The sequence below is a fragment of the Phaeoacremonium minimum genome, assembly GCF_000392275.1.
Source record: "Phaeoacremonium minimum UCRPA7 unplaced genomic scaffold PA7_03_scaffold_324, whole genome shotgun sequence".
Lineage (NCBI taxonomy): Eukaryota > Fungi > Ascomycota > Sordariomycetes > Togniniales > Togniniaceae > Phaeoacremonium > Phaeoacremonium minimum.
In genome coordinates, this window is record NW_006921228.1 from 115,831 (window position 1) to 134,699 (window position 18,869).

The following is an 18,869-nucleotide window of genomic DNA, read 5'->3' on the forward strand; positions in this document are numbered from 1 at the left end:
CAGGCGGGGTAGGTTGAGGTGTTGAGGGGTCTGGACACGCCGTGCAGAGTGCAGAGCGGGCTCTGTTTGTTGCTTGGTTGGTGCTTCTTGGAGGGGCAATTTTGGAAATGACAGTGGCACGGACACGGGCAGGCAGGCCAAACCAAGCCAAACAGCTTTTGGCCGACTCCTCTCGGTGACTCGACTCTTGTTTTAACGGGGCAACGGTGCTATGTTCGGTGCTTACCTGAGAGAATGTGATGATTAATTGGAATGGGAAGCTGTGGACACGGCAAGAGGGATTTTAAAAATTGCGCTGGTCACGGATGGTGAGGGAAAGAGAGAGTTATTTGAAATCGAATTGTTGATGACTTTCCACAACAAAAAAAAAAAAATCGATAGACGAGGAAAGGGCGCGGGGGTGGGCGAGGGGCTCTCTTTTTATGATGGGTGATTATGATGATATCGATTGTCACGTCAGGCAAATGGGAAAGAGTGGACTAAACTCGGCCGTACCTTCTCTTCAGACCACTACTGCAAACTCTTCTCTAGTCTAGTCTTGCCAGCTATCTCTTCTAAAGTACTGTGCACACCGATGTACTGCATAGAAGAGGTGGCAGAGAATTACAGAGAGGGTCCCTTGCGCTTCGCTCTGGTGACATTTGTGCAAAATCCTGAGCTGTCGATGCTCAAGGTGACCCCTCTGGTGGGGTGGTGGGATGAGCGTGGTACTTCCTGCGTAGTACGGTGGCTCCCTGGTGGGATGCTTCTTCTGCGCAATTGCCATGTCTGAATTTCTCGGCCCAGTCGTGCCTTCCATCCAATTGCTGCATTGCATCACTGCGACCAGGGTTTGAGGTCTGCTCTGGTGGGGCCTCGACGCTGTTGCCGGTGCCAAGACGATTCATGTTCCTCTTCTTGCCTTACCCTGATAGTGCGCTACTTCCTCGCTACATTGATGGGGGAACTTCGGATCTGCCCCTCCAGCCCCAAAGCACCTTCCCGTCACTCCCGTTGCATGTCAGCCATCGTCGCTTCCAGATATGACGTGAAGATTCGCCCCCTTCCACAGGCTTTGGTAATGCTGCCATGGGATTATCTACTCAACCGCATTAAATAAATCCTTCGTGAGCGATGGGGCGCATAGCGCTACCAAGTTAATCCTGTGTGTGTTATAGGCGACGCCGTTAGACAGCTACCAATGCATACGCTGAAGCGTCTTGTTCCTGATGATATCGAAGTAGGGCTAGACTGCTCCCCAATCGTCCGATGTACTCATCCTGTATCATCTGGTACCTCGATAACGGAGCCCTACATTTGCACTCCTTACCCTATAATTCAGCGAGGACCGCCAGGGTTCGCCGGAGCCCGTACTTTAGGATCAGTCATTCTACCTCGTATCGCAGGTCGACAAAGCAACAGCACGTTTCGCTTTGATGGGCAGAATATGGCTCGCGCAACTGCACCCCGCTAAGCGAGAGGTGTGGATTTCAGCCTCGAGATGTCCTCTAGCTTCTCTGAGGCCTCTCCATTCATTGGTATCTCGTTGAGTACCTGATTATCAGCTAGTCCGGGGTAGGACGGATCTCACGAAAATAACCTCCGGCAGGATACGGGGCGTCGCGGCTACGATGTGATAGACTACGATAACTTCGGTTGTACCAGGCCCCAGCTCCTCAGCCTTATTCTCGCCATAGTGGAGCTCTCTAGATGTTTACCCGAGGTGTATTGACTTAACATACCCGATCTCCGCATAACCTCCCTAGGCTCGTCCCGGCTGTTTGCTTGTTCATTGATGGCGGAAAGGAACCAGGCAATCTGATGGGAAAAGGGGGTACGAGTGGCCGGATCTCCTGGTGTAAGTGCCACCATGAGCCGGCCACTACGGCGAAGGCTCGCAGTTCAACGGCCACAATCCCGCGTACCCAATCGGACCGTGAAACTTCTTCCATGGTCACGCCACGTTCCGGAATCTTGGTGTGCGCCTCGACCATGCACTTCCCTCTGTTGATCTGCAGATAATCCGGCCATTCCAAGACTTCCTCTGTAGGCATGAGGTAGTCAGTCTGCGCCAAGCACCTCTCTATATTCCTATTCTTTTGTCGCTCTAGATCTTTTATACCAGTTGGTACAAAACGTCAGCTCCGGAGCCGACTCCTTGGAACAGCACCTTATACGGAACAGCTTGCTCTCCGGTCTGAAGTCTTGTAAAAAATTATCAGATGTCGGCCAGGCACTGCTGAGGCAATGCGAGCGTTCTTATAAAACTCACACTACGCTATTAAGCCTGCAGCTTGCCCGAGGGATTTCAAGTGACTGGACAAGTACTATGAGGCTGGTCTAGAGCCTTTCGCAATTACAACGCTCTGAGAAGTCATGATCACCTAAATATGTCATGTCAGGCGATGCAAGCTGATGGTTTTTCTTACGCTTGCTTTCCCACAATTTCATCAGCATATCTGCTCAACCTCACCTTTCTCCTATGCTTCCCTTCTCCTGATACTGCTACTTCACTGTCATCTTCGTATGCTCCGGCCCTCACATGGTGTCCAACTACTCGAGTTTGGATCTTCGACGTGCTGGTTACCGACCGGCGTCTTCTGGTAACCGGAGGGTAATTCCGGCTTCGGTCCGACATCAAAGATGTCCAACGGAAAACAATTACCCAGGCCATTTTTCTTATCCGTTTTTATGATGTGGTTATACCCTCGTCAACAAGAGTCTGACATTTGATCTCTGCTTCTGGCGACGATACTCAAGTGCGATCGGACTTTACAGCCAGCACGTGTGTTGGCAGTTTTTGTCTTCTACATTGATAAGGATCTCGTCATTCTCTTCTCTCGGTTCCTACCATTCAGCCCGCACCTTTCTTTTTCTTCTGTGGACTGGAAAGTATTCTTTCAAGCTTCACTAACCCTTCTTTCGTTGTTGACTGCTGATGTGCCTCAAAGTTGAAATTTCTTCTCATCTTCTATATAGAAGAGTTGTGTCAGGTACACACAGTTAGTGATATGAAGCAATAGCAAGTGCAAACTCAGCTTCATATTGACACATTAATGCCCCCGACTTACAATGCAAGGAGCTATATTGACAGAGCCGTTTCATTACTTTCCCTCTTTTGGTCGTTTAAGGAGCTCAGGAGCTTTGCCTTTCAAAGCCCGATAAGGAGGCCGAAGATTCTGTCGGGTTTGATCCAAGTGTTCGTGAGACGGATACACAGACGGGTTGAGTGCCCTGCATGTTCCTCCGCCGTCCGCCGTGAGCTGACGCTGCCCGTGCCGCCTTGGCGGATTCCCGGTGCTCGGAACATTGCATAGTCGGCCGCCCATCGGCCGCTATGAAGGCCAGTAGTCAGTTGTCGGTTCGTCTTTTCTTAATCCCTACTAACATGAGTAAGGGTTGTTCGTCACCTCGTCATGCATAATTGTTCGAACATTTTTCCTAATTAGGAACCTTGAGGCGCGTGGCAGCCAATAACAAGTGGAGCTCCTCTAATTGTCATCCTCATCGTTCGTACACACTGCAATAATGCCCATCGAAAGCATATCATCGCGGTCGACGGCAGGCAGGCTATGCTTACATAGCGCCCTGCTGATCATTGATCTAGTGTTATCTTCTCCTTTCAGTTGTATCCTAAAAAGGCTCTTCAGTGCGAGATATTATGACGAGTTCAAGGCGAAGGTCGATGAAGTGTGTCTTTTTAAGGCACACTAGTCCCTATTGAATTATGTTCTTCTTTCTTAATTCATTTTGCTTCTATGATCTGAACAATTGTCCAATCTAGTACTCTTCCTATTCAGATCCCAGAGGCCCTCTACGCCATGTCTCCCCATTCTGTTCAAACACTTCTCGTCACCGGAGCCAATGGCTACGCAGCGGGACATATCATCAAGCTTGCGTTGGAGAACTCTTACCATGTCAAGGGAACTGTGCGGAGCAAGTCAAGCGTTGCCAAGCTCGAGGAGACCTTTTCACAATACGGCCCCATGTTCTCCGTGTCCATTGTCGACGATATTACGAAGCCCGAGTCATACGAAGGGGCACTAGACAGCAGCGTAACTGGCGTCATTCATACCGCCTCCCCTTTCATGTTCGAGATCGCAGACAAGAAACAGGATATGCTTGATCCGGCGATTAATGGCGCCATCGCCATTCTCGAAGCGGTGAAGCGTTATGGAAGTTCAGTACGTCGAGTGGTAACAACATCGTCTTTCGCAGCCAACCTGGACGTCACTCAGGGATTTCGTCCCGGGTATATATACACTGAGGAGGACTGGTGTCCTTTGACCTATGAAGCAGGAGCTGCTGCGGACTGGGGTGCAGTATCGTATATCGCCTCGAAGGCACTGTCAGAGAAAGCCATGTGGGACTGGATGAAAACAGAGAGCCCTTCATTTTCTCACGTTGTGATCAACCCAGCCTGGATATTCGGTCCTCATGTTCCGCCTCTAGCCAGCATCGACAACCTAAATCAGTCCACCTCCCAGCTGTGGGCTTTAATGGACGCGGACAAGATCCCAACGACAGACTTTGCCGCCTTTGTTGACGTTCGAGACGTTGCCAAGATCCATATCGCCGCCTTTGAACACCCGGAGGCGGCTGGCCATCGGTTTCTGGTCGGCAGCCACTTCGACTACCAGAGTGCCGCGGATGCTGCTCGTGAGGAGCTCCTCGAGTTGAGGAGCCGCATTCCAGAGGGGACGCCTGGCGGTGGATGGGAGGAAGCGAAGTCGGTTTACAGCCTTGATGCAAGCAAGGCGGAGAAGATGTTGGGCATCACGTATACGCCGCTTAATGTGTCAATGAGAGACTCGTTTTTAGAGCTTCTTGAAGCTGAGAAGCTGACCAAGGGTAAGGTCACGGCTGCATAGAGTTGACGTGCAGCAGTAGCAAGAGCTCGGTCTACGAGGTCAACAGTCCACGGTGAACTATAACAATAATTCAGAGCCATCGCTTCACTTAAAAGTGCAGTTCATTGATATAAAGTTAGTTTCCTGTTGGCGTGACGTTGAAGTAAGCTGCAAACGGGTCCCAGCTCGGGTCTGTGTGCCGTTCATACTCCATCATGCCCGCAATCTTGTCGGCATCCTCCTGGCTATATATATTCTTGATGAACTCGAAGATCAAATCCAACCCAGCTGTGACCTAAAGCACGAGGAACAGAAATCAGTCATTCGAAGTCGTTATTTCCACGCTGTGATTGATTAGAGGCATCTTACCCCTGACGACGTCCATACATTACCATCCACAACCCATCGCGCCGGCGACACCCATTTCACGTTCAGGCCCATGGCCAGTATCGTAGCCCATGCGGACTTGTTCGTAGTAGCTCGCTTGCCGTCTAATACGCCAGCCTTGGCAGCCAGGCCTGCACCAGTGCAAATCGTGATCAGATACTTGAGAGTGGGATACCTTTGGGCGATGAAGTCGTATGTGCTATTGAGATTCGGAGCCCGAACGCTGGGCCCGCCGGGGAGAATCAGCACGTCCAGGTCCGGCGCCGTGTCGTAGGTGTGGGTGGGCAAAACCTCCGGCCAGAAGCTGGAGTTGAACAGGTTCATGGCTGCTGCTGCAGGCTCACTTGTCACCGGATCGAGTGTGTCCGCAATGAGATACAGGTTCAGCTGCTGCCAGTGTGCAAGCAGCTGGAGAGCGTCAATGGGTCCAAAGATATCCATGCCGTCAAATGCTCTTAGAAGAACGATGCCATAGTTCTTTGGTTTGGCTGCGGCGCAATCCCCTTTATTCATGTTAGGTTTACCCATTTCCAGTGTAGACCTGGATATCAAATGAAATTATTGGGTCACCAAATCCAACAGTTGTGTCTTACCGTGAACTAGATGCATGATGGATAGTATAGCGAGGGCTTTCGCGAATAAGGAGCAGAAGATCTTGGCCATTGTGAAGGCAAGGAAACGTATTCTCGGCCATACTATTTGACCTCCTTCCTTGACAACTTCAGGGTACTGGTAGATATAAATACTTGAAGAGATATGTTCCGAGACGAGGCACATTCCAAGATCCACAATATGTATTATGAAGATAAGTCTGGGCTATTCACTTGAACGCCTTTCAACACTTAGCGACATCGTACCTAGCCGAGTGCCATAGTGCTTTAGACCGAGCATCTTTGAGCATATTTCTCCGCTGAAGTTATTCGCTGGTGAATCCTTTGGCAGGAAAGCCGCGTTCGCAATGGCCATCAGGCGGGTTCCGGCCCGCCAATACAGACCGCACTCAGGTATGAGCAAGTTCAGAAACGGCATTATATTCTCCATCGCTCATGTGGCCTGCCAGCGAACCTTGGCAAAGCCAGAGCGGGCAGAGTCCTCAAGTCCGAGGATCCCAAAGCGAGATTAGTCACAGCGTCCTAGTTGTCCGGACTTTGATTCTTTTATGAGTCTCTTGGCTCTTCAAGGCCATGTAACCCCTTCTGTTAGTGATAAGTTGACCATCATCCCAGTTTCGAGGCATGGGTCCATGATACGGTGCCTGATGCTCCGCTCCTAAGATATGATTGGTACTAGGGTAGCTCTGCTGCCAAAGACCCTTGTAAATAGGCTCAGTAAAACATGCCAGTTCTCAACTGCTTCTGTACAGTTGATTGAAAAACCTGTCTGCAGCTCTTCACTTTTCTGTGTTCAAGCCTACGAAAGTATACCTGTGTTATGTTGATTGTGTAAGTGTTGATAAGGAGGAAGACAAATAACCCCCACTGATAAGGAGCTCTGTAAGCTGTCCCGCGTCGGTACCCTGCCCCGCACTGGACATTTGCCCCTCAGTGAAGTGAAAGCTCGAAATGTGCTCGGGAGGAACAATCAACCTCGGATTGTCTCTCGCGTGACTGGTGAACTTGGCCGGGGACGGAACTCTTACGAATCAAACTATCTCTCTTTATTTCGACTCTGATCATGTCACACACACACTCACATGATGGTGGCCACAGCCATTCTCATGATGGCTTCTCGGCGGCGGAGCACGGCCATACCCACGAGATCCTCGATGGTCCCGGAAGCTATCTGGGCCGCGAGATGCCCATCGTCGAGGGCAGGAATTGGAGTGACAGAGCGTTCACGATTGGAATTGGAGGGTATGGCTATTCCACAAAGCTACTGCATAGTACAGAGGGCGATTGCGCAACTTCCACCTAGCATGCATTGCTCCCTGTTTCCTCTTGCCATAGTTTCGCAATATCACTCGAGCCCCTCCTGACTGACTCTGATGTAGTCCCGTCGGCTCCGGCAAGACCGCGCTGATGCTGGCCCTATGCCTGGCACTGCGCGAGAAGTACGACATCGCCGCCGTGACCAACGACATCTTCACCCGCGAGGACGCCGAGTTCCTCACCAGAAACAAGGCGCTGCCGGCCTCGCGCATCCGCGCCATCGAGACGGGCGGCTGCCCACACGCCGCCGTGCGCGAGGACATCAGCGCCAACCTCGCAGCCCTCGAGGACCTGCACCGCGAGTTCAGCACCGATCTGCTGCTGATCGAGTCCGGCGGCGACAACCTCGCTGCAAACTACAGCCGCGAGCTGGCCGACTACATCATCTACGTGATCGACGTGAGCGGCGGTGACAAGATCCCGCGCAAGGGCGGGCCGGGCATCACGCAGAGCGATCTGCTGATCGTGAACAAGACGGACCTGGCGGAGGCGGTCGGTGCTGATCTCGGTGTCATGGAGCGGGACGCAAGGAAAATGCGTGAAGGCGGGCCAACGGTCTTTGCGCAGGTCAAGAAGAACGTTGGAGTAGACCACATTGTCAAACTCATCCTGAGCGCCTGGAAGGCGAGTGGAGCGGAAGAGAATAGGACAGCAAGTGGTGGCCCGAACCCAACACCAGGGCTGGACTCTCTATGAACGACTATTCATGATGTAACAATTTGACCGATAGTCTGGATATCCAAAGACGGCAATTGAGATCCGTAATCATGTAAAAAGACACGAAGCAATGCTGGTATTAGACCTTTAAGCCTATCTATCATCTCTATCATCATAAACAACCCTCCAAGTTTCCGTAATGCATCCATACCGTCGTAGCCCGAATCGAGTCTAAAAGTTTTAATAGAGTGTTCATGCAATATCTTCATCCATCGCTTCGTCTAGAGCTCCTTGCCGGTCGAAATCCAGCAAAGAACCTTTGAAAGGAGTCGCGCTTCTCGGCCAGACCCGCTTGTACAAGCTAACACCGATAGTGTCCTGGGGATTGATGCGGCCATCAAACGTTGCTTTGAAGTAACCGTGAGTTCCAAGGCTCTCCTTGACATAGCCACTGCGTCCTCGTTTTGTCCAAAGAGGCAACGCCTTGAACCATTCGACATCCTCCCGGTTGAAGAACATGTAGCGAATGGTTACGATCTTCTTGTGAATGTGGTACGGGTGTCCAGTGAGAACAACTCTCTTGGCAATAACTCGAGAGGTAGAGGGTGGAAGAGCGGTTCCAGTCGCGATGAGGGTCAGGGGTACACTGGACTCATCCTCACCACTTTCCTGGCTAGGAGCGGACCTCTTGAAGAACAAGGTTGGAACAGCTCCCCATGTGACAGGGCCCATAAAGGTCGCCACGGCGGATTGACCCGGGTGAAGATATCGACAGTATTTGTGGACATCATTCGGGGTGCTACCACTCTGAGAGAAGAGTGGTTTGATCACAAGGCGCCGAGGGCCGCATTGCATGATCAACTCTTCCTTGGCTTTGATCGAGTTCTCATAATCAGAGCTCAAGTTGATCAAGAAATTGACTGCTGTCCGCTTGTTTTCGTGTCTCAGAAGAGAAAATAAGGTGATCGGAAGGCTTGGATCCCAAGTTTCCTGAATAGACGTGGGGACTCCCTTGAGGTGCACATGAACACGCGTTCCAGGAGCGACGCCTCCGACTAGGGCTTCACGAGCTGATCGAACACGAGAAGCCTGGTAATCAGAGATTTGTAACAACCGACGCCATTCCTCCGGCTCATAAGCCTTATCTTCATCTTGTTCCCATGGACTAGTTCGCAAGCTCTTGAGTCCACGATATCTGAGAAGCCTCTCCCTAGCAAGAACGTTCGGATGAAGCTCAATCTCATCGGGGAACTCAAGGTCATCCTTGGCCTCGTCCCGTTTCCTTGATCGGAAGGCTGCTAATTGCTCAGCGTCTTCATCCTCATTAGGCTCCACGAACATCTCTGACTGTGGATACTCGGAGGGACCAGCCTCTGTTTGTCTGTCCACAGCCATGCCCTCACCACTATCCTCAAGCTCGTCTTCGGCATCATCTTCGTCGACATCCTTCATATCGAAATCCTCGAGATCAGACCCCGAATCTGAGACATCGTCATCCAGATACCAGGCAGACTGATATTTTGACGTGCCCCTGGGAACTCGCTTGGGTTTGGTGTAGGCTTCGGGCTCATCATCAGAGAAATAATGGTGATCATCAAGCAGAACGCCCTTCTTTGTCGAAGCGGCAACAGACGTGGCGTCGATGTTATCATCAGCATCGTCCATGTTGACTTCTTCTGGTGCAAGGTCCACAAGGTCATCTTGGTCCTCGTCGGGTACTTCCAGAACTTCATCAGAGCCTTCCCCTTCTAGGTTCATAGACTCGTCTGACTTCTTCCCACGTTTTGAAAGAGGGGCGGTTGTGATCTTCTCAATTTGAAACGTGCCCCAGTCCCCAACCTGCACCAGACGGTCTGCTTTGAGACCTTTTCCTCTGATCACTCCGGTCAGCACTGTCGCCGCCTCCTCCGTCTGGGCGAATTTGACGTTCTCTACCAGCATCCAGCTTCTCTCGTCTCGCCACCTAATGCCTTTTGGCGTTGTGCTGCAAAGAGATCTCATCAGGTTGGAACACTCCTGGCGATTGTCCAGGCTGTAGATCTTGTCCTGCTCCGGGTGGAAGTGGGTAATGTAGGATTTCAGTGATCCCAAGACTGACTGCTGCTGCTTCGCGGGCTGTATGTTCTTGAGGCCTTGCACAACGGTGAAAAGAGTTGAAAGGCCTTGGCTCTCCACACTCCGTATGATCAACTCTCCCAGGTCATCCACTTCCTCTTCCGCTGAAAGAATGAGCACCACAAAGTCCGCAACTCTTGCAGCATCCAGACAGGCATTGAGGTCTCTCTTGACCGGGAAGTATTGCAACTTTTGCTTGAATCTGTCGACGGAAACTCTTGAAGGGCCATATGTAAGCTCGTGCTCGATGTCAAGGCTCTGGTTCAAAGCCTGAATTGCTGTGATGGCGTCACCATCGCTGCAAAGGGGAATGACAGCCACGTTTCTCGGCGCTCCATCGCGACCAGCAAAGACTGAAGTTTCCTTCTGGTGCTCCCTGTGCTTCTCGATTTGCCGCTGCTTGGCTTGGTTACGGCGGTCAAGCTTAGACATGACTTGTTGATGGGGTGTCTTGCGGCGCTCGTTAGGAACCTTGCCTGTGCCGGGAAAAGGGATGTTAGCCACCTTTCAAGGATTGAGAGATATGTATAAGGCTTTGGGACACTAATTGGGTCCGGAGTGACTCATGAAGTGTTGCCTAAACGCTAGGATCTGCTTACCTTTCGAGGCCTCTCTCAAAGCGCTCTTGGTTGCCTTCCGAGCCTTGAAGGGCTTGTTCGCGACTTTAGTAGTCGGGCGGTGCGAGTGACTCGCTACAGTCGCCGGCATCTTTCCGTCGCCGCCGGCCTTAAACCTAAACGGTAGTGAAGCCACGTTGGAAAGAGAAGAGAGAGCAGAGGCTGAAGAGACGTCAATTGTCTGCTGTCTCTGCTGTCTGCAGTGCACAGTTCACAATATGTCAATCGGTGATGAGGGGCAAAATAAAGTGGTGGTTTTCTGGAAATTTTTGTGTGTGGGGTCGCTTATCTCTTATCACTTACTGGAAAGCCAGCGCTAAATACAGCCGGCGTAGTAGCGGGGTGCTAGAAAGTTAGCAGAGATCCCTGTCGGGCAGCACCTGCATCCAGAAAAAAAAAGTTCCCTCCAATCGATAAGTGGTCATCTAGAATTTCAAGGCGCCCCGAGTAAAGCAACGAGCCACAACAACCTCTCGAGCCTCCCAATCGCCCGACAGGATGGACGTTACGGTCGCTACACGGCGAGAAGAGCGTTTGCCAAAGGCTCAATCCAATGGCGCCCTTACCGTCCGAGACGCCAGGACAGAATTGCTATCCAAAGAGGAGCGCGAAAAGAGGCGGCGAGAGAAGCAGGCACAGCTAGCCTACGGCCGCGGGCGACGAATAGATGTGAAGGGAATCAAGGACAAGAAGCTGCGCAGCAACCTGTCGAAACTGGAAACGAAATACAAGGATGCGACCCTCAAGGCTAAAGATGCAGAAATTCTCTTGGAGAACACTGCTGGCTTCTTAGAGCCAGAGGCCGAGCTTGAGAAAACATACAAAGTGCGCCAGGACGATATTCGACGCGATGTCGGCGTCGAGACTGCGCAGAAGGGGTTTGAGCTGAAACTAGATGCTCTGGGACCCTACGCCTGCGAATACACACGAAACGGGCGAGAACTGTTACTTGCTGGGCGGAAAGGTCATGTCGCAACGATGGACTGGAGGGAAGGGAAGCTGGGCTGCGAATTGCAGCTCGGTGAGACAGTGAGGGACGTACGGTGGCTGCACAATAACCAATACTTCGCGGTTGCGCAGAAGAAGTACGTGTACATCTACGACCGGAATGGTGTGGAGATCCATTGTCTGCGGAAACATACCGAGGTCGCCCATATGGAGTTCCTGCCCTACCACTTCCTTCTGGCAACCCTGGTAAGTCTATCACACCTTTCCGCACTTCGTTCTATGTTTTCTCATAAGATTATAGGGTCTCTCGGCCAATCTGAAGTATCAGGACGTCTCGACAGGCCAAATTGTATCAGAAATCCATACAAAATTCGGACCACCAGTTTCTTTAACGCAAAATCCCTATAACGCCATATTACATATGGGTCACCAGAATGGCACCGTTACTCTATGGTCACCAAATTCAACAGAGCCGCTGGTTAAGCTTCTCGCCCACAAGGGTCCTGTTCGGTCCCTCGCAGTTGATCGAGAGGGTCGATATATGGTCTCCACTGGTCAGGACAACAAGATGGCTGTGTGGGATATTCGTATGTTCAAGGAAGTCAATAATTACTTCACTAGAACACCTGCATCTTCAGTCTCGATATCAGATTCCGGTCTAACGGCAGTTGGATGGGGCACCAGGACTACCATATGGAAGGGGCTATTTTCGAAACACGCATCCACTCAGGAGAAGGTTTCGAGTCCCTACATGGCTTGGGGAGGCGAAGGCAACCACATAGAGCGAGTACGGTGGTGCCCGTTTGAAGATATCCTCGGCCTGGGTCATGATCAGGGTTTCTCATCCATCCTGGTTCCTGGCGCTGGAGAGGCCAACTTCGATGCCATGGAAGTCAACCCATTCGAGACTGCCAAGCAACGGCAAGAGTCTGAAGTCAAGTCTCTCCTGAACAAGTTGCAGCCAGAGATGATTGCACTAGATCCCAATTTCATCGGTAATTTGGACTTGCGATCTCACAAGCAGCGTGAGGACGAAAAGGATCTTGATGCTCCCGCAGTGGACATCGCTGAAGAAATTAGGAATAAGGCAAGAGGCAAGAATAGTGCTCTGAAGAAATACCTAAGAAAACAACGAAAGAAGAACATCATAGACGAGAAGAGGCTCAGAGTTGAGGAAATATATAAAGAACAACAGGAGCGGAAGGATGAAAAGCACAAGGAACGTCAAGAACAGCTGGGCCCAGCGCTGGCCAGATTCGCACGCAAGGAATAGGTGTAATCGGCATCAGATACCCCCCTACTAGGTCTATGAATAGAGCAAATGTTGCATGTCTCGTCCATTTTCGTCTCGCTTTTCTAGCGATCTATATGCCTGGCAAACGCCACCCTTGTGTACATGTTTTGCGCCTGTGTCCGACATATCTAATTGCCCCTTTTCCTTAATATGATACAAGTGAGCATATTCGTATACTGCCTCCCGCAGCAAGAATACTCACTAATGGCCCTGCTCAGCTGTATTTAGTGGCAACCTAAAGCTCTTAATACCCTAATTTTCGCCATCCGCTGGTCATGATTACAGCAACTTCAGATGGCTAGTCACCAGATCAACCTGGCTCTTTGGCGCCGGACCAACGCCGAGCACTGTGAGGCTACCAGGATCAATCTGTGTCCTACCAGCATCGGCAATGACCTCGGCCGTGATGCCCAGGCTCCGCGCCTTGCCCATGAGCTCCAGCATTTCGTCCTGGCTTTTGATCTGCACCGCAATCTTCGCCTGGCCATGGCGCTCCCAGCGCTTCAGAATCTGTGCCTCGGGCGACGACGGTGCCTTCTCTGCTGCTCGGGAGAGAGTCTTGTAGCAAGCTAGAGTTGCATGGGAACATTGCGCTGCAATCTTGCCTGCAGAAAAATGGATAATTAGCGAAGTCGCAAGCATGGAACACAGGACGGAATCATACCCTTTGTCATGCCAAGATCTGTTCGAACAACAAGGACCAGCTTACACTCCTCGTTGGAGTTTGTGGCTGGAGCTGCTGCCGGCTTCGCGGTTTCGCTATTGCCCTTTGCATCGCCAACGCGCAAGCCATCTCTGCGATCCGCATCCACGCCGTTTGCCCAATTTGGAGCGTGGTCCAGGATTGTGTCGTCCTCGTCAATGTCCGACTCATCGCTCTCGACGGGATCCTCGAGATTGCCTTTTCGCTCTGCCTTCAATTCAGGAGATATCAGGTACCCGCGGATCGAGTAGACGCCCATTAGGAAGCCAGAGATGAAGGTGATGATCGAGGTGGTCACAAACGCGACCGAGGGCATACCCTCTGGCATTGTCGCCATTTTCTCTACTTTTAGTCTTCGTTCCGGTGGATAGGGATTTTTGCAAGCTTCCGTCTGTACTTGTGAGTTCCGGTGTTGCCGCGAGCCTTTGTGCTTGGTAAGAATGAAGGAGCAGGCGACAAACAAGAGCTCTGGCCAGGTTTACATGTGGCCTAGGAAACTTTCGTGCGTCACAGCTACTGACACAGGCCCCAGGCAGGCAAGACGATTTAGCACCTTTAGTGGAAGGATCTCCAGGGACAGGGGATGCCATCGCATCCTGGAGGCTGTCACTGGTGCGTGAGAGGTGGGGCTGCTGTAAACCACACTAACACCTCGCTATCAGTGCGACCTGCATATTTGGAGAGGCTTATCGAATGTGCAACTTCGGCCTCGACCAGTGACTCAACCGTTGGAAAGATGCTTAGGTAGTGATTTCCAGATCTTGGTCATAGAAAGGAGAGAACCATTTACAACCTGGTGCGTAAAGCGCCAGTGAACCCTCATCATGGAGAATCGACGAGCAGTCATTGTAGGCATCAGTGGGTGCTCGTCAAGCGGGAAGACGACACTGGCTAGACTGTTACGAGACATCTTCCCAAACTCCTTCATTCTTCATGAGGATGACTTCTACAGGCCAGAGATCGAGTGAGATTCTGAACCGAAATAGCCTTCTTCATTGACTACATTGCTCACGTCTTTACAGACTACCCATCAAAGATGGTCTGGTTGACTGGGACTGCCCCGAATCCCTCAACATCCCCGATATGGAGAAAGCATTGGCTCATATCCGCTCTGAGGGCACATTTCCTGTCAGTAACAGTCCTTCCTGGGCCCGGCGAGAAAGCCACGGTGCCATATACCCACGCCCCCCTAAATTCACCAACCCGCTCACACTGTCCTCCCAGCCGGAAGTAGATTCAAAAGAGGATCAGAACTCGGTCGGTCAATGCCCCGTTTCAGATGAGAAAATTGAAGCAATGAAGACCAAGGTTCGGAGCTGGGTACAGCCTGGACGACCTGGACATGATATACTTGAGAAGTCCAAGTTGAGGCTATGCTTGCTCGATGGCTTCCTCCTCTACACTCCGAAAATGGTCGGGGTAATGAACATTCTTGACATCAAACTATTTCTCCTTGTGAGCCGCGCAAAAGCCACCCAGCGGCGTGAGGCTCGGGATGGGTATGTAACTCTGGAAGGCTTCTGGAAAGACCCGCCTGGTTATGTGGACAAGATTGTGTGGCCAAACTACGCCGAAGAGCACAAGTGGTTATTTGAGGACGGCAATGTCGAGGGCCAGCTCAAACCTGACGTTTTGGCTCAGACCGGGATACAAGCGCAACTTGGTAAAGGCCTGGATATAGGCATGGAGACCACCCTTGAGTGGGCTGTTGAGACGATTATGAAGTCTCTAGAACAGTATATATAGCAGCAACGATCGTCATCTTCGTCTCTGTCTGTCGCAGACAACTAAGCATGCTGGCGATGGCTGGCGATGCAACAATACGATGTGCTCAATGACGCCTAAAAGAGTCGTAACATCAAATGCCTTGTTTAAGCCCTCTAGCTCGTGTTGAACTTTGCTTCAAAGCTGCCAGCTATCAGACTTTGTGATAGCCGTGGCGCAAGAGGCAGGGGCAGTAAAAGTGTGGTTCGGATCTCCCTCCCAGGTGATAGTGCTATCGGCTGCAACGTTGATGTATTTGTATTCAATGACTTGACCGGGCTGCAAATTCACCGTCACACTCCACAGGGGGTTGTTAGGCGTATACTCAGAAGCACTGAGCACAATTCCCTGGTCAGGATTCCAATTTCCAAGGGCATCGATATCGCCAACGATCTTGATTGTCTGGCCATATAGAGTTGTGACGAATTCGTTGAACGTCACCGCCACCATAGTAGAACTTGTGCAGGTTGATGTTGTGCTGTCAGGCTTTTTGGTTGTCGTAGGGCTGGTAGTCGCTCCCTTCTTCGGTGTCTGCGATGGAGGAAATGAGGTCTCCGTTGCAGACGTATATGATCCAAGTACTGAAGTCCCAGAACAAGAGCCCGGAACGCTTTCTATTGGAGGTGATATCCACGAAGGAGGGACGGAGCCATCTCTGCGGGCAGCGGCGGTGAGAAAAGCTGCGTAAGACCATGTCAAATCTCGAGCGGATAGTGGTGTACCATCTGACCTCGAGTATTGCTCTGCCATAGATCCATTGGTCTGCGCATATGTAGCCACAACATTCATATAGCCATCGGCATATTTCGACACAACATCATGCAAGACGGTATACACTGGTGTGTTTGTTTGATACGTACCTGTGACGATATCGGGCACGAGGTCGTGGAAGAAGGGTAACGATGTCGGCGTAACTGTAATATAGCCTTGAGCTTTCCAAACATACAAAGCATCATACAATTGTTCAGCTGCTGCTAGTGTATTCAAGTACCAGGGGTGCCCGCCGAAATAGACGTCTTCAGGATATCGGCCAACTGCCACAGCATGACCTTGCAGGATGCCCGAATTAATCGGGTAGATTGCTCTGAAAGCGTCGGTGACAATCTTATGGTTGGCAAGTGCCTTGTCACTGCAAGGCTGAAATGTAAAACTATCACAGCCCGCGGCAGGGTCAAATGTCGATATAGAAGCGAGAATAGTGTTTGCATCTTTCCCACTCCGACCGCTGTTCTCATTGACTGCCACTGTAAGCTACATTCAGTAGAAAAATGATGCGACTGTGACTTACTGTTTGCGAATATGTAGCCATCTGAAGTAGACCAGAAGGTTTGGAGGAAGCACAGAATTTGTGGTGCAACAGACTCAGGGACAGGGCAAGGGATGTTGAGCGTCTCAGCAAGAGCACATCCTTCAACTAGGGCTACAATAATAAGTTATCAGCGAGAACTCATACACCTACAACGCGCTTCGACACTCACCTCGATGTTGGTTGGCCACAGTGAAGAAGGAGCTTCCATTGACTTCTTCCCAAAGGTCAAATCCGGTTTGATTCCTGCGCAGGTAAGCTTGGGGAAGTATGGAAGAGACCGTTAGGCCACTTACCAGTACTCAGCGACATAGCTAATGTCATTGTGAATGACTGGCCAAATGATTTGACGGGCCGTAGAAGCATAATCGTTCACTATGAGCCAGTTGGCATAGGAGGCTAAAGCTACAGCCCGGAGTGCTGGGCCGTCTCTTTGTGGTCGACCTTAAACATATCAGTGACGAAAGATGAGACGATGTCGCGGGCAACAAACCCCAGGAACCTATAAATTCACTTAAATTGGCGTTGAATTTAGGTTCACCCAAACCGCTGCCATCTCTAAGGCTGCCGGAAGGGTTTGAAACTCCCTGCAGAAACGCTTGCGATGCGATGTAATCTTGAATCTCGTCTTGGAGGGTGTCATTGTAATCACTTGTGAAAATATCGACAATGGACTTGAACACAAGAGCACTATCTCTGGTCCATGTGTAAAAGTCTGAGCCAAATCAGATTCGTTGCTGTTATTCGGACATACCAATTGTCGACTTACAGTCTGGATCTTCCTTCGAAGGGGAAGCGATCACCGTACCAGATGCTGCACCTGCAACAAAGCAGCCTGTTGAGCCAATGTTGCAAAGCAGGCTACTCAATGCTATGGGAGTTTCGGATTCAATGAAGGAGCTGACAGACTGGCTTAGAGAAGTTTGGTGTGCTCTCGTACGGCTGGTGTTAAATCGACCAAGAACGGCTTGATATGCATATGTGCCTAGGAGGACAAGCGAGGAGAATGCCTGTTGAGCGAAACCAGCACTGTTATTTACTGCAAGCGCGTCGCTGACAGCCCCTCGAACTGACTCCATTGAGTTTCTTGTCCCTACGGAGGACTCTGAGGCTTTCTGTATATGCAGAATGAGGAATATGCAGATATTGTTGATGCTGCCAGTCTGGGTAATCAAAAGTGGCCGATGACGTTACCCATCAATGTGTTAGTGCTCGGATGGTATGCAATCGAATCGGTTCAGTACGAAAGGATTGCCAAATGCCAATAAGGCAGACTGAGACCCTAGGCAACACAAGGATTACGGTATAACCACGAAGGCTTAGAGTCTCGCAACCATTATGTTGACATATGTAGCAGAGAAAGTATCCTGAGTACATGCAGACTGTATTTGCTTGATTTACGTGAAGCGTCACTTCCCCGCCATAGAATCCTCGGGGAAACTGCAGCTGGAATTCTCAATTCAACCAAACATACAAAAGCTGATCCCTGGACGTTCCTGAATTGATGGAGCTCCAAGTAAAATACTGCCTCTGTCCGTGATATTTCACACCAGAAGAGCTCATCGCAATGTGGTTCTACAGGTCTTCAGGAAGCGCCCTGATTACAACATAAGAGCAGCAGCATAACGACGCAAATATTCTGAACCGAGGATGCTGCATGCCGTCGTCTTCTTACCCATTCAGACATCAACAGCAAATGTTCCAGTGAGCATTATGAAATGTTGTCTGTCAAAGAGTCCACGGCTGGGTGAAAGGTCCGATCCGTCCTTATTTACATGCATCGAGGAAATAGTTGGCTCTGGGCAGGCAAAGTCCCTTGCATTGACTTGACTACGAAGGATTGTTTTGAACATTTCATAACATGGTCCTGTCCTGCTTGAGCAGAACACCAGATGGAAAGCAGGGCGTGTCACAGAGCAAGACACTCCAGAGGTGGGCCGGCACAGGTAGAAGAGGGAGCTCCGCTTCCCTCACAGACATCAAGTAATCACACCATGGAAGCGATGACTAGAAGAACACAATTCCGCTCTCACAAAATGGCTGTAGGCAAAACCATGGTTTTCCCCAACCTCATCGACCGACGATCTCGGAAAAGGGGTGTGGAATATGGCGTCTCCGGGACAGTCTGCGTTCACCAAGCTCAGCTTTTTACGGCGATCTTGGGAGCGCAAACACCGGTCACTCTGGGATCTGTCGACTGGAAGATTGACATCATGGTAAATTGATGGCTCCTAAAGTGTACGAGCTGCCGCAGCGATCAACCCTACGAACAGGGGACTGCTGGGCACAGATCCGTGATATTGAGAAAGAGAAAGGAAACG

The 18,869-nt window shown here is 50.8% G+C and overlaps 7 protein-coding genes across 7 annotated transcripts; 3 read left to right on the forward strand and 4 right to left on the reverse strand.

Moving 5' to 3' along the window:
- Positions 1-3,800: 3,800 nt before the first annotated feature.
- UCRPA7_4101 (putative nad dependent epimerase protein) lies at positions 3,801-4,850 on the forward strand (the record flags this gene model as incomplete). The annotated part of the gene is made up of 1 exon (XM_007916657.1): positions 3,801-4,850. One exon carries the CDS (start codon positions 3,801-3,803, stop codon positions 4,848-4,850), a length of 1,050 nt encoding a protein of 349 aa, XP_007914848.1.
- Positions 4,851-4,965: 115 nt separating this feature from the next.
- UCRPA7_4102 (putative dj-1 family protein) lies at positions 4,966-5,825 on the reverse strand (the record flags this gene model as incomplete). The annotated part of the gene is made up of 3 exons (XM_007916634.1): positions 4,966-5,124; positions 5,217-5,719; positions 5,810-5,825. 3 exons carry the CDS (start codon positions 5,823-5,825, stop codon positions 4,966-4,968), a joined length of 678 nt encoding a protein of 225 aa, XP_007914825.1.
- Positions 5,826-6,890: 1,065 nt separating this feature from the next.
- UCRPA7_4103 (putative urease accessory protein) lies at positions 6,891-7,840 on the forward strand (the record flags this gene model as incomplete). Its single annotated transcript, XM_007916656.1, has 2 exons — positions 6,891-7,069; positions 7,207-7,840. 2 exons carry the CDS (start codon positions 6,891-6,893, stop codon positions 7,838-7,840), a joined length of 813 nt encoding a protein of 270 aa, XP_007914847.1.
- Positions 7,841-8,053: 213 nt separating this feature from the next.
- Positions 8,054-10,348, reverse strand: UCRPA7_4104 (putative ribosome biogenesis protein tsr1 protein; the record flags this gene model as incomplete). The annotated part of the gene is made up of 1 exon (XM_007916660.1): positions 8,054-10,348. The coding sequence occupies one exon, from the start codon at positions 10,346-10,348 to the stop codon at positions 8,054-8,056; it is 2,295 nt and encodes a 764-aa protein (XP_007914851.1).
- Positions 10,349-11,031: 683 nt separating this feature from the next.
- On the forward strand, positions 11,032-12,754 carry UCRPA7_4105 (putative small nucleolar ribonucleoprotein complex subunit protein; the record flags this gene model as incomplete). Its single annotated transcript, XM_007916649.1, has 2 exons — positions 11,032-11,727; positions 11,783-12,754. 2 exons carry the CDS (start codon positions 11,032-11,034, stop codon positions 12,752-12,754), a joined length of 1,668 nt encoding a protein of 555 aa, XP_007914840.1.
- A 300-nt stretch (positions 12,755-13,054) lies between these two features.
- Positions 13,055-13,815, reverse strand: UCRPA7_4106 (putative peptidyl-trna hydrolase 2 protein; the record flags this gene model as incomplete). Its single annotated transcript, XM_007916648.1, has 2 exons — positions 13,055-13,380; positions 13,440-13,815. The coding sequence occupies 2 exons, from the start codon at positions 13,813-13,815 to the stop codon at positions 13,055-13,057; spliced, it is 702 nt and encodes a 233-aa protein (XP_007914839.1).
- Positions 13,816-15,065: 1,250 nt separating this feature from the next.
- On the reverse strand, positions 15,066-15,692 carry UCRPA7_4107 (putative glycoside hydrolase family 13 protein; the record flags this gene model as incomplete). Its single annotated transcript, XM_007916675.1, has 2 exons — positions 15,066-15,183; positions 15,403-15,692. The coding sequence occupies 2 exons, from the start codon at positions 15,690-15,692 to the stop codon at positions 15,066-15,068; spliced, it is 408 nt and encodes a 135-aa protein (XP_007914866.1).
- Between the last annotated feature and the right edge of the window lie 3,177 nt (positions 15,693-18,869).